This window comes from Cnephaeus nilssonii (assembly GCF_951640355.1).
Source record: "Cnephaeus nilssonii genome assembly, chromosome: 6".
Lineage (NCBI taxonomy): Eukaryota > Metazoa > Chordata > Mammalia > Chiroptera > Vespertilionidae > Cnephaeus > Cnephaeus nilssonii.
In genome coordinates, this window is record NC_137077.1 from 44,219,906 (window position 1) to 44,234,773 (window position 14,868).

Below are 14,868 nucleotides of genomic sequence, written 5' to 3' on the forward strand. Positions count from 1 at the left end.
AGTGGAACCATTGGGACATAAGGCAGTCTCATTTTTAATTTTTTTGAGGAACCTGCATACTAATTTCCATAGTAGATGCACCAATCTGCATTCCCACCAATAGTGAGTGGGGGTTCCCTTTTCTCCACATCTTTGCCAACATTTGTTGTTTGTTGATATATTGATGATAGCCATTCTGTCAGGTGTGAGGTGATATAGTTCATTATGGTTTTAATTTGCATAGCTCCAATAATTAGTGACATTGAACATCTTTTAATATGTCTATTGGCCATCTCTTTGGAAGAATGTCTATTTATGTTCTTTGCCCATTTTTAAATTGGGTTGTTTGTGTTTTTTGGTGTTGAGTTGTCTGAGGTCTTTATGAATTTTGGATATTAACCCCTTATCAGATGTATCATTGGTGAGTATGTTCTCCCATTCAGTGGGTTGTCTTTTCATTCTGTTGATGATTTCCTTTGCTGTGCAGAAGCTTTTTAGGGGGAACACTTTGTTAAGTATATAAATGTCTAACCACTGTACTGTACACCTAAAACTAATACAAAGTAATACTGAATAAATAATGGGGAAACACCTTTTTAAAATTTTAAATTAAAAAATATCGGCAAGTTAAATGAAAACAATGTAAAAAAGAAAAAGGAGGGTACAATTTTAATTATTCTATTAAAATGATCTTATTCACATATTTTTTTAAATCACTTGTCCTTTACCTTTATTGCAGTTCTAGATTGGCGCAGAGCTCTTGCCCTTGGTGGAACTTGCTCTAATTGCTCAAGGCAGAGACGATCCTGCCTTCCTTTGAAAGCAGCCTGAGCTGGCAGCTTCAGGTTTTGATCTTCTTTTCCTGTGATTGGATCTTAACCCACTTTTTGGTTATAGACTCATAGGCAAAGTCTGGATTTTAATGTATCTTTGATCTCTAAACTCTCATATTTAAAGGGAAGATTGATTAATTTGTAAAAATCCATAAAATTTTACCAAGAAAATTTTAGCCTTGGACTACCATACTTTTGATGCATTATATTGTGTTCTGAGACCACATGTATTAAAGTATAAAATATTAGGCTGGCACACATATATGGCATATCATTTATTTTTCTGGATGTTTAAACCCTGGTGCCAAGCCTTTTTAAAAAATCAAGTTATTAATATTAATACTCCTTCCTTTCATTAGTTATCAGCACGAGAAGAAAGCCTTTTGGATATAAGCCAAGCCTTAAAATGGCACTAATAAATTAAGTATCCTGGGCTCTAGTCCTTCATGTTGTGGGATTTGTTAAAATGACCATAAAAAAAAATATGGCGTGAGCAGAAAGAGTTTTGAATCAGGAAGTAGGAAACCTGTTTTAGTCCTGGCTGCATCCCTTAGCGGGTGCCCTGATGTCATCAGAAGCACCATGAGCTTCAAGGAGACCATCTGCATCATTGCGGACACAGCGGGTTTCTGACCCAGCAAAGACTTCTATGGGTGCTTCTCTCCATGGTGTTAGGTGAATTTTATCCGGGTACTTATTTATATGTTCTGTTAGCTGGCTAGGGCTACCATAACAAAACACTGTCAGACTGGGTGGTTTAAACAGCAGAAATTGATTCTCACATAATTCTTGAGGCTTTAAGTCCAAGGTCAAGGTATTGGCACATTTGGTTTCTTCGGAGGCCTCTCTCCGTGGCTTGCAGAAGGCACCTTCTTGCTGTGTTCTCATAAGGTCTTTCCTGTATGTGCTCATCCCTGGCATCTTTTCATGCATTTATATTCCATGTTCTTAAAAGGGCGCTGGTCAGATTGGATGAGGGCCCACCCTAACAGCTTCATTTTAACGTCATCACCTCTTTAAAGGCCTTGTCTCCATATATAGTTGCATTCTGAGGTCCTAGCGGTTAGGGATTCAAGTTATGAATTTTGAGGAGACCCGATTGAACCTATAACATCTATTTAAAATAGCATTCTTTGTTTTACATTATATATAAAGAAACTAGGATAAAGGAGAGACCGAAAATAGCCTTCTACCCACTTAATGCCTGTTATTAAAAGGAGGAGGATATAAGTACAGGAAAAGATAATTAAGACTGTACTAAAGGGTATAAAAGGCAAAATAATACCCTCCTGGCCCTTCCTTCTCCACTAAGGCAACTTCTTTCAACACCTTTACATCGATGTTTGCTATACAGGCAGCAGGCACATTTTTTTCATGCCTTAATGTATCATACAGAGTACAGATAGCTCTGTATCTGCTCATGCTCTCTGTTGGCCTTCTCTTAAAAGGCTGCATAGTATTCCATTGTGTATGTACCAGATTTTAATTTAACTAATCACCTACTAATGGGCATTTAGGTTGTTTCCAGGTTCCCTCCTCCTTGCTCCTCCCCCCACTGCCGCAATTGCAAGCAATAGAGTTGGATTCCTTTTAAAAAAAACCATGATCAAAAGAATAGTGAGGAGCCACCTAACAGAAATAACTAGCCCCCTCTTTGGGGGAAGCCAGCCTTTGTTTTTCTCCTTTCTGTTTATTGGTCCTTACCAGAGGTGTGGTGACAGGTGTTCCTAGCTTTCCTACCTCCCCATACCTGACCATACGTGCCAGGGCATACCTCTCCGTCCTGGCTTCCTTTGGCGGCATCAGCTCCTCTCTATCCAGCAATCCCTCCTCCTCGGGAGGAAAGGTCAGTTCGGATCATTAACAAGCATAGGCTATTTTTGTTAAGGAGAACAGCTTTTTTTTCTAAGAATTGCTGTTTCCGTGCCCAGGGCGGCCCGTGAACCCTTCCTGGCTGCTTCCGCCCTTTGGAGAGGGGCCAGCTTGCTAATGGAATGTGAGCAGACTTACTGCTAATGAAGATTTACAGTTGAGACGGGGATGCCTGGCGCTCCTTGCATTTGCAGACCCTCCCAGCTAACAGTGCAGCCCTGCGATGCAGTGCAGTGCAGAGCAGTGCAGTGCGGAGGTCCCAGTCCTGGGCGCCCGGCCCTCTCTCCCTCCCCCCAGGCCCTACCGCTTCGCCACAGGTATCATCTGGCATTGTTTTGCAAGCTGCGCCGCGATGCAGATGTTCTCGGCTGAAGAATTACTTTCATTTCTGACTCGTTTTAGGAAACGAGGCAGTCTGTCAGAGGTGTTTCTTCATTTCCAGACCCCCCGAGAGTTCATTTTCTCCTGGGATTTCTAACCACATGTGGGCAGCGCTTCATTTACCCAGATGTGAGGAACAGGAGGAATGAACAGTCCCCTTCTAAGGGAGCCCTTGACTTCCCGTGGAACCCGATGTGGAGGCCCCGAATTAGCTTGTGCTCTTATTCATGTAAATATTTCTGAGGCTTTGGTTTCATGAGGCCTGTAGACGTGCTGTGTGTACGGGCTTTGGTGCAGTAAAAGAATAATTTAGCAACAGATTGAAAAGGTAGTCTGGAGTGTTTCTAATTACTGTTTGTTTAGTTCACTGTTACCTAATAAGAGGATTTAAGTAACCTTGGGGGTGGGGAATGTAATGTTCATATTGTCGTCAGCCATGCAAATCACATTCTAAGTATTGCAGAGAGCGCACCATGGAGCCAGTTTATAGATGTGTTCCATTGAATGTTAAATTTAAAACTGAGAGCATTTTGGAATGGGCTTCTTCTGCCTGTCATTCACCACCAAGAATTATGCACGTGCCCAAAACCAGCCCTACTGTGTGGTACAACCCCATTTAAAATGCACCGGTGGCCTCTGGCATTCAGTTCATAAACATATGAGTTAAATGCTAACTTATTTCCTTTACCATATTGCATCTGTAGCTTTAAGCATCCACATTTCGTTAGCATAGTTGAATTAAATCCTTAGGCTTCTCTGGATTAATATGTTAAAGTCTTCTCAGTTGGTTAAACAAACTGTTAATTTCAGACAAGAATGAGAAAACAAGAACTCAAGAGCTTTCCTTTGCTCCCTTTTCTCATCCTCCTTCAGGGGCCATTAATAGGAAACTGAAGTAGCAAAAGGGCCTGGAAGAGTGGCTCTCAGCCTTGGATGCACCTTGGAATCAGCCTGGGAACATTAGAACATACTGATGCCTGGGCCCAACCCAGAGATTCTGGTTTAATTGTCTGGAATGCAGCCCACACTGGGATATTTAAAAGCTCTGCAGAGGAGGCTGTGGTGCACTGTTGGTTGAGAGCCACAGACATAGATGTCTGGGACTTAGAAGGTCATTGCATTCAGTGGTTCTCAGCCTCAGTTGCAGACGGTTGTTACCTGGAAAGGTTCTTAAAGACACACCAGTGTCCCACTGATTGAAACGATATTTCTAGGGGAGGGAGCTCCTAGATGATTGTTAGAAAGCTTCTAGATGATTCTTATGCACAGCAAGGGTTAAGGTCAACTGACATATCTAACCATCCCATCTCACAGAAAAGGAAAAATGAGAGCAAGGAAGGCCCCATGGTTTGCTCAGGTTGTTGTGGAGCTCAGGCCTGGGGCTCAGGCCTGAGGCCTCCAGCTGGTCTTGCTGCTGCTGACACTGCCTCCGTGTGTATTGATTAATGCCTCCTCATCCTTAGGTGATGTTCCCGCCTCCAAGAGGCCTTTTCTGAGAACTCAGACTCTCCAGTCCGGTCTGGGTAAGATGCCCTCTTTATTTGAACCACACCCTTCCTTATCTGTCCCGGGTGTCGGTCACCTCCTGAATCTCTCTTGTTCTTTCTGGAACTTGCTGGCATGTCACTGAGTCCCAGACACTGCTTGTTGTATTGAAGTTCCCTAACTTTTATTCATCAGTTAGTCCACATGGATTGCTTTAAAAAATCCATTCCCATATGCTAGCTTCTGAAAGCAAAAGTTATTTTTTACCTGTCAACAGCCCACTGTACTGTGGGTCAAGGTCTCATACCCAAGGGCTTCCTACCCCTGCCTTCCAGGAGAGGGCTTTTTGGCAAAAAATATGCCTATCAAAGGGTTTTGGTGACAAAATAATAAAAAGATTTCACTCACTTTATGTGTTGCTCAAAATACTTGCAATAACCAGGATCTTTTGAGTAACATACAAGTGTGTATGTCATAAACGAAAAGGAGCGTGTGGCATTACTTTAGGACGAAGAAAAATAATGCAATGTCATGAAAATATGTGTTAAGGACTAAATTATTTCCTTTACCATAGTGTATATATCACTGAGCAGCCACGTTTAGTTAGCATAGTAGAATTAAATCCTTGGGTTTCTCTGGATTAACATGATAAAGTCTTTTCAGTTGAGTTTAAAAAACTATGAATCTTTCATCCAAGTTTACCTAAGGTTATGCTTGGCCAGGGTCTTATTTTTATTTGAAAAATATGTTTTGGATGTGCAGTATTTATGGTTACTCTTGTACCTGCAACAGAGTTTTGTCTCAGAAAGCAGATTGCAGCCAGTATCTCTTCACTTTACAGGTGGCCAGCAGGCTCCACAGAGAGGTCACCAGAAGTAGCTGTTTTCTCATTTGGAGAATTCAGAGTTAAAAGTTTTTGGAGCCAAGACTGCAAACTGGGCAGTATTGGAGGGTAGACGTTTAAGATGTTGCAGACAGGAGAGAATGATGCCAGAGTGTGTGAGAGCATTATGAAGTCTTCCTAAGACTTTGTAGGTTCATGCTTTATAATTGGGAGTCTTCATGTCCCAGGTAAGTGGCATGGTGGCAGCGTATAAGTAAAGCCACCCCTTATCAGGGGAAATCTTCCTAAAACAAATATTCTTAAAAGTTGCAGGAGAACACTAATTCATTGAGCTGGAGGGATGTGCACACATTTTTATATGAAAATAACTTTGAATGTAAGACCTAAAACTGTAAAACTCTAGAAAAAATAGGTAGTAAGCTCCTAGATAGAGGTCTTGGTGAGGATTTTTTGAATCTAACACCAAAAGAAAAAGCAATGAAAGCAAAAATAAGTAAGTTGGACTGCGTCATGCTACAAAATTTCTGTGCAGCAAAGGAAACCAACAAAATGAGAAGACAGCCTACTGAATGGGAGAAAATGTTCACAAATCATATATCTAATAAGGAACTAATCTCCAAAATATGTAAAGAACTCATAAAACTCAATAGTAAAAGAAAAAATAACAATGCAATTAAAAATATGAATGGACCCTTTTCCAAAGAAGACATACAGGTGGCCAACAGGTACATGGAAAAATGGTCAACATCACAAATCATCAGGGAAGTGCTAATCAAAACCACAATGGGCTATCACCTCGCACCTGATAGAATGGCTGTTATCAAAAAGACAAGACGTAACAAGAGTTGGTACAGACGTGGAGAAAAGCGAACCCTTGTGCACTGTAGGTAGGATTGTCAATTGGTGTAGCCACTATTGAAAACAGCAGATATTATTCAGAAAATTAAAAATAGGACTTTCATATGATCCAGCAATTCCATTTGGGTAGTTATGGAAGAAAGTGAAAACTAACTAGAAAAGATATATGCACCCCATGTTCATTGCAGCATTATTTACAGTAGCAAAGATATGAAAAAACACACACCTGTGTTCATTGATGACTGAATGGTTAAGAAAATGTACATATATAATGGAATATTACTCAGCCATAAAAAAAAATGAAATCCTGCCATTTGCGACAACATGGATGGATCTCCAGGGCATTATACTAAGTGAGATAAACCAGAGGAAGACAGATATGTATGATGCCTCTTATATGTGGAATCTGAACAACAACAAACCACGCTTATAGATACAGAGAACAAATTAGCAGTTGGCAGAGGTGGGGGGCAGAGTATTGGGAGGAAGGGGTTGAGGGGGTATAAATTGCTTTAAAATATCTGTTACAGATGCATGACATAACAAAAAAAATAACTCTGATTATATTGTGGAGTAAAGTGCAAAGATTTTGTGACTTTTTAAAAAAAAAGGTAAAGTATGAAATTTTAAAGAACCACTGTCTTCCAGTTTCTCCTTTGTTGCTATTTGGATACAAAACTAACAAACCAATAAAAGTTTTTGCTAAATAATCTACTTCTATTATCCTAATTTCAGAGGCTCAGCAGTATATTCTGGAAGAGGAGAAAGAGGGAGGAGGGTTTGTTGACTAAGAAAGGCATCAGGGTCAGTGGTTTCCCCCAGGTTGTGCCATAGGATCTTTATGACTACCTGCACATTAGGCCTGTTCACACAGATTTCAGCGTGTGAGGAGCTACATGTGCACCTGTCCACTAGGGAGCAGGTCTGTCTGATTCCAGAGTCTGTATTTTTTTCACCAAAGGTGGCCTCTTATGTTATGAGAGTAGCAATGTCTACAGAAGAGATGTTGTTAATTATGAGTATTTACCATGCTGATAGAGGATGGCTGACTCTTGCTCCTCTTAGGGTTTATTTACCACCAATAAAATTAACATTTATAATAGACAAATATGCAAATTGACGCACCTTTGCTATGCCCAGGCCACGCCCACCAACCAATCAGGACGAGTATGCAAATTACCCCAACAAAGATGGCAGCTAATTTGCATATCAAGACTGCATAGAAAGAAGCCAAGAGATGCTGAAGGGAGCAAAGCTGCTGAGAAGCAAGCAAGACGGGGGGAGGAGAAGGGAGGAGCGGAGGCGGGGCCGGGGGAGAAGGAAGGAGAGCGGGGCGGGCTGGCGGAGAAGGCGGGCCGGGGGACAAGGGAGGAGCGGAGGCGGGGTGGGCTGGCGGAGAAGGCGGGCCGGGGGACAAGGGAGGAGCGGAGGCGGGGCGGGGTAGAGTGCAGCAGGAAACCCTATTGCAGGATTTTTCTTGCAATGGGAACGCTAGTTTCCTCATAATATCCTATAAAGTTCTGACTTTAAAAATGACATGTTATTATTGCAATGATGTCATTGTCATGCATTAAAAGGAAGGAAAGGAATAGCAATGGCCATTTTTGTTCAGATAGAGCATCAGGTAGGATTCTGTGCTCTATCTCTTAGACATGCATTTGACTTGGGGGAGGCAGCAAAGCAAAATGCTTGATAAATTGTGCTTTGCCATGCAATAATTCCTGCGTGTGAGCATCCTGACTCTGCTACCTGCTACTAGCGGTGTGATCTCCGGCAAGTGACCTGACCTCTTGGTGCCTTAGTTTCTTTTTAATAAGACGGGAACAATAATTACTTGATGACATTTTTAGAATTGAATAACCTAAAGTATACAAAGAGCTTAGAACATTGTGTGATGCAAAGTTAGTGCTCAGTAAGTGTTTATCTCTTCTTAGAGGACAAAGGCTAGATGCCACCTGGCCCGGTGATCCACTCCCAGGTATTGACCCCAGAGAAATGAAAACCTGTGTTCACCTAAGACCTTTAGGCAAAGGTTTATAGAAGGTTTTTTTTCATAATAGCTAAAACATGGAAACAACTCAAGTGTTTGTCAGCTGGCAAATGGATAAACTGTGGTACCTTCATGCTATAGAATACTATTCAGGAGCACAAAGGAACAAATTCCTGATCCTGGCAACTCCAGGGATAAATCTCAAAAGCGTTACGCTAAGTAAAAGAAGCCAGAAGCATCCCATGTGGTTCCATTTATACGACTTTCTAAAAAGCCAAAACTGTAGACACAGAAATCAGATCATTTCTCGCCAAGAACTGGAAGTGGGTGGAGGTTGACTGCGCAGAGGCAAGAGGGAGCATTTGGGGGTAATGGAAATACTCTCTCTCCACTGTAGTGGCGCTCACATGATTGTATATATTTGTCAAAACACATCAAACTTAAAATGAGTAGATTTTCACTCTATGTAAGTTAAACCCCAGTAAGTCTGATTTTTTAAAAGTCAGGTGCTGCAACATGAACAAAGAATGGTGGCAGAAAAGGGGTGGGACACAATGGATAACCAGAAACTGCAGCTGCTCTTTGGTTTCAGTGATTGTATAAGATGGAAGGAGTGGTTTCCTTCGTTTATCTCTCACTGGCTGTGAGTGAGAAAAATGTAGTGTCCTGTGAAATAGTTCTGTCCTGCCCTAACATATGTGACCCTCCGCTGTGAGCACTGGTCTGCGTCCCATTTCTGAGGCCTACCCATTTGGAGCTGGCTCTGTTTTGCAGGCGCAGGGCTCCCCTGGGTTGCTTCCTGGGAGAATCCTGAAGGAGGGCTTGCCATGTGGGAAGGCATTTGTGGAAACAGACCGTTGGTGTTCTAGGTGAACAGAGGGTTGCTTTTCCAGATTACTAAGTAGTCTGGGTACACGTATGAGTAAGGGATGTTATCTCAGAGCATTGTTCATTCATCATGAGTCACAGCGACCCTTGGCACTTCCTCATGGAGCTCCTGTCTATCTCAGCAGCTCCCTCCTTCCCGAAATTCTTTTCTCACTTGGCATCTGTGATGCTACTCCATCTTGATTCTGCTTACTACTCTCTTGTTTTTTTCTTAATCTCCCCTGCTGGATCCTCCTCTTCCTATTCCCGGCCTGTAAACGTTGAAGTGCCATGAGTTTTGTTCTCTGACCACTTCCCTAGCTCAGCTCATTCCTGAGATGATCTCATTCATTTCCAGGGCCTGAAATACCATCTGAATGTTGATGACCTCCACTTGGTTGTCTAATAAGACATCTCAAATGTAACATGTCCAAAACCAGCTTCTTGAGTTATTTTCTAAATCTACACTTGCTCCATGGTTCCTCATCTCAGCAACATGAATGGACACGGGCCAAATAAACCAGGCATGCGGCCCGCAGCCAACTCCACCCAGTGGCTCAGTCCAGAAACCTGAAACCTGAAACCATCCTTGATTCCTGCCTTGCTCCCACACTCATGTTTGATCCATTAGCATCTATCCCCAATCCAAGCACTCCTAATCTCCCCCCTCCACCTCTAAATCTGAGCCCAGGCCACCCCCGAGTCTTCCTAGAACTTCTGCAAAGGCTTCCTAAGCCATCTTCCTGTCTCAATCTGTGTACCGGATGGTCTGAGTTCACACAACGATCACAGTGATTACTCTGTTTTATACTTTTATACTCCTTGCAGTGGCTTCTCTACAATCAATATAGTGTCCAAACTCTTAGTCATACCCTGTAAGGCCCCTGCTACCTCTCTGCCCAACAACTGAAGGAATAAGTGAATTAGTACTCTGGTACCTTAACATTAAAAACTAAAAAACCAAACATCCTCCTGGACCCTCATATACCTCTCTATCTTTCACCCAATTTTAGTGTTCCCTTTTAAGGCCAAATTTCTCAAGTGTTATCTGGAGGTACTATAGCTATTTATTATTCACTTACTCTTTACTCTGTTACAATTTGGTGTCTTTTCCCAACACTCTTGTGAAATTTCTCAGGGTCATTCAAGATTTATGTGTTGCTGCTACCAATAGATATAGTCCTGTCCTGTCTTACCGGGTCTCTGAGTAGCTATAAGAACAGTTTGCCATTACATTTGAAATTCCCTTCTAACTTAGCTTCCCCCTTCCCAAGTAGTCATTCCTTGATCCTTTCCTGCCATTTCCTTCATTTTGGGACCCCAGTTTTGAGAATTCTTGTGTGGCTTAGGCCTTCTTTTCTCTCCACACGCTCATCTGTTCCCAGGCCTTTTGATACTATTAATGAGCGGATGGCTTCCCAATGTATATGTACAACCCTGACCTCTTCTGAGCTCCAGACCCTACATCTGACTGCCTCCTTGACATCTCTTTGGATGTATCATGCCCAAGGAAGAACTCTTTAAAAAAATTATTTTTAATTTTTCAACTACAGTTGGTATATAATAGTTTTAGGTGAACAACATACTAATTAAACAGTTACATAACTTATGAAATGATCACCCTGACAGGTCTAGTATCCATCTGACATCATGTATAATTATTATATTATTGACCATATTCATTACACTGTACTTTACATCCCCATGACTGTTTTTGCAACTGGCAATTTGTACATGTTAATCTTCAGGAAGGAACTCTTGGTTCACTTCTATGTTCAATCTACCTGAACCTGGCTTTCCACATCCTGTCTTTGCTATCTCAGTCAGTGCTACCACCCTCCTCCCAATATCCAATATCAGAAACCTGGGTGTCATTTTTAGTTTTGTCTTCATTGTCCCCCTTTCCCAGCACTTTTAGTTCTACCTTCAAAATATATTTTGGCCCGGGCACGTGCGCCTCAGTTGGCTGGAGTATCATCTCATACAACAAAAAGTTTGCAGGTTTGATTCCCAGTCAGGGCACATACCCAGGTTGTGGGTTCAGTCCTTTTCAGGGTGTGTACGGGAGACAACCGATCCAAGTTGCTCTCTCATGTCAATGTTTTTCTGTCTCCCTCGCCCTCTTCCTTTCTAAAATCAATGAAAATGTATCTTTGGGTAAGGATTAACACACACACACACACACACACACACACACACACACACACACATCTTAGGCCAACATTGTTGCCTGGACCTCAACAGTATCCAGTAACAGGTCTTTTGTCTCTGCTCTGCCACAGCAGAGTGCTCTGCCATGCTATGGCGCCAGACGCTGCTTACCTATCCGCATGTGGTGGAATATGGCGCCTGTCTCCTCTTCAGCCTGGTTTTGTTCCTAGCCTCTTGTCTCTTCATTACTTTTCAATCACACTAACCCACTCCGCTTTTTTATTTTAGGTAGAGAGGGAGGGAATGAGGGGGAGAGAGATTGATTGATTGATTTGTTGTTTCACTTATTTATACATTCATCGGTTGATTCTTGTTTGTGCCCTGATGTGGGATCAAACCTGCAACCTTGGCATATCTGGACGACACTCTAACCAACTGAGCTACCCAGCCAGGGACACTGAACTCTTGGCCATACCCTTGGGCACACCAAGATATCTTCTGCTTCAGAACCGTTGGCTTGCTTCCACCACTTCCTTGCATGTTCTTTCTTTAGCCCTGCGTGGCCAACTCCTCATCTTTCAAGTCTCAACTTAAATATCACCCCTCAGGGAGCCTCCTCTGACCACAGTGCAGTTCCCAAAATACTTCCCTCTCTTACGCTCTCTCATGGAAACCTATTTATTTCCTTCATACCACTAAGCAAGTCAGTCATTTAAAAAGTATTTACATTTAGATTTTATTATAGAATACTAGAGGCCCAATGCATGAAATTCATGCAAGAGTAGGCCTTTGCAGCCCTGGCTGCCTCGGCCCTCACAGCCCCAGCTTCGTCCGGAAAGTCATCCGATGGTCATCCAGACAGTCGTTCTGCTGTTCAGTGGTTCGGTCGATTTGCATATTATACTTTCATTACTATAGATAAGTACCCTGAAAAGGGACTTTCTCTGTTGTGTGAACTGTTCTGTCTTCTGCATCCAGCACAGTGCTTGGCAGTAGTGGGTGCCGGAACAGTGATGCTTATGTTTCCATGTCTCACCGTATGACGACGTGTTTGATGTGAGTCCTCACCTCCATTTTTTTTTTAAATAGAGAAAAACTTAAGTCTTTATTTTTTCAAGGTTTTGTATAGTTAGTTAGTAAAGTTTACATAATTAGAAAATTAAATAATACTATAAGATTTTTTACGAAAACAACAGCATCTTCCCTTCCATTTTCTGTTTGCCATGGCAAGTGGTTTCAGCTTTAGTTGATTACCTTACTAATGACGTCTATATTTTTCATTAACATCCATAGAATGTTACTTACTTACCTTTTAGTTTTAGGAATTATCTCTTGATGAAAAAGGGAGTATTCAGCTCACTTTTATCTACCTCTGCTCCTCTCCCCTTCTCACAAAAATTTTCCCAACCCTCATTCTCCCATTGTAATTGTAATTTCGGTGAGATCAATATGCAATGTGTATTATCCCTATGTAATACTTTCCACAGAAAAGCCCTCAAACACAGATTGATTACTTTCCCTCATAAGACGACTCAGCACGTATGATTTTTCTCTAAATTTTTGATGTACTTATAAATATTTAACCCCCGACGCTACCCCAGTTGTAAATCTCCTCTCATTGTAGTCAACTACTTAAGAGAATCTATCCAGCTCCCTGAGCCTTCTGGTCTTCTATCTAGATTGCTTTCTCGGCCCCCCAAAAGCTAGGGGTTCCCCTTCTCACCCGCCCCGAGGACTCCGTTTGCCTCTCTCGCATTGGAGTGTCAGTCTGTGGAGCTTCGGGCTTCCTCTCCGTTGGTTCACTACTTCATTTTGGTGGAGCACATTCTCCAGTTTCTTATGGACAAAGGAGGTAAGAGAGGTAGTTTTTTGAGACTTGCAGATCTGACAGTGCCTTCTGGCTCTTCACTGCTGGCTTTGATGAAGTTTGTAATTCTAAGGTAGAAACCATCTGTTCTCAGAATTTTGAAGCCTCTGCCTTCCAGAGCTGCTCTTGCGAAGTTTCCACCATTCTGACTTGAAATCTTTTGTATGAAACTATTTTCTCTCTGGAAATTCCATAATGATGCACCTTGGTATGGGTCTGTTTGCACTGAATATGGTGGTAACTTGGCTGGCCTTTTCGTGGTGGAAACCTCAGTCTCTACTCATCCCCCAGCCCCACCTCTGTCCTTTCTTTAAACAGAAACAGTCTCCTTCAGTTCTGGGGGAAAGATGTCCTTAGTTCCAGGGGAAAGATGTCCTTAGTTCTGGGGGAAACATGCCCTTTGATTCTGGGAGATTTTTTTTCCTTGACAGTTATTTCCCCTCCATTTTCTTTGATAATGATCACTATTATTTTGATATTGGCTATCCTAAATTAGCCCCTAAACTCTCCATCTGTCCTGTATTATATCTGTCTTTTTGTTCAACTTTCTTGGACATTTCCTAAGTTGTATCTCATATTGAATTTTTAATCTGCCATCATTTTATTCTAAGCTCTTCTTTATTCTCTGAACATCTCCCCTCCCCCCCCCCCCACACACACCTTGTTCTTATTTCATGGATGACCTTTTCTCAGATCTCTAAAAATGTTACAGTTTTTCTTTGTTTCTTTAAATTGCTTCTTCTTGTGATTTTTTTTTCTCCTCTAAGTTGGTTTGATGTTTCTGTTAGATGGTTTCCTTAGTGTTGGAAAGTCTTGCTGTTCCCTCCTGTTTTAGAGTAACTATCTAAAAAGACCTCTAGAAGTTCTTTGAATAGTGGATAGGGTTGGCAATTCTGGGCTTCATTCTAGGGTGATCAGGCTGTTTTGTTTAGAAAACCCTGATGTTAGTATTCTTAGCTTGTGGGTTGGTTTTTTTGTTTTGTTTTGTTTTGTGTTTTTTTTTTTTTTTTTTGTGTGTGTGTGTGTGTGTGTGTGTGTGTGTGTGTGTGTGTGTTTTACCTCATGCAGCAGTAATCTTTGTTGTAATCTCTCCTCAGTATGGAATCCTCCATCCAAAGATCCTTTTTTGACTCTTTTCAGACAGTACATTTCCAGTCTCCTAGGTGGGGCCCGGGGCTGTGGAGGCAGTCACTTGTCCATAAGGAGAGAGGGACAGATTCTGGGGGTCTAGCTACTTAAACAGACTTTCAGCCAGTTTTCCAGCCCACATTCGCCCACATTTCCAGAGGAACCTGGTGCTGCCAGTCCTCAGCCTTTTGGGGGTTTTATAATGTAAATGAAATTGCTTCTCAGGTGGTCCTAGTTTTGGACCAAGCTTTCTCCAGTCTGCTAAGCCAGTTGCCCCTTGTCTATTTGCTCTCCATCTTCCAAAATTGTGTTGCTATCTCTTTTCTACTCTTTTTGTTTTACTGGTATTTGAGGAGAGAGCAGAACTAAATGCATGTGTTCAGTACTCTATATTCAAATAAAAGTTTCCCTCGACATGAGTTTTTAATTGTTGTTTATGAGGCATTTGATCACACGTGCGAAACAGGTTTCTGGGTAGGCTGCGAATCTCCATTTCCCCTACTTCAATCTTTTCTTACCTAAGGTGGGGTGGGGCATGGTGGAAACCCCTGAACTGGGAATTAAGACACTTGGGTTCGATTTCCAGATTTGTTACAAACTGATATGGGCATTC

General features: G+C 42.0%; 1 protein-coding gene across 2 annotated transcripts in view; it reads left to right on the plus strand.

Moving 5' to 3' along the window:
- ANO6 (anoctamin 6) overlaps positions 1 to 14,868 on the plus strand; it is a 187,548-nt gene that overhangs the window by 41,697 nt on the left and 130,983 nt on the right. The window contains exon 2 of one of the 2 annotated variants that reach the window (XM_079775705.1): positions 4,529 to 4,588. The exons of the other annotated variant lie outside the window; for it this stretch is intronic. Coding sequence (XP_079631831.1) covers positions 4,529 to 4,588 — 60 coding nt within the window. The remainder of the gene's footprint in view (positions 1 to 4,528; positions 4,589 to 14,868) is intronic. 2 annotated transcript variants of the gene reach the window in all.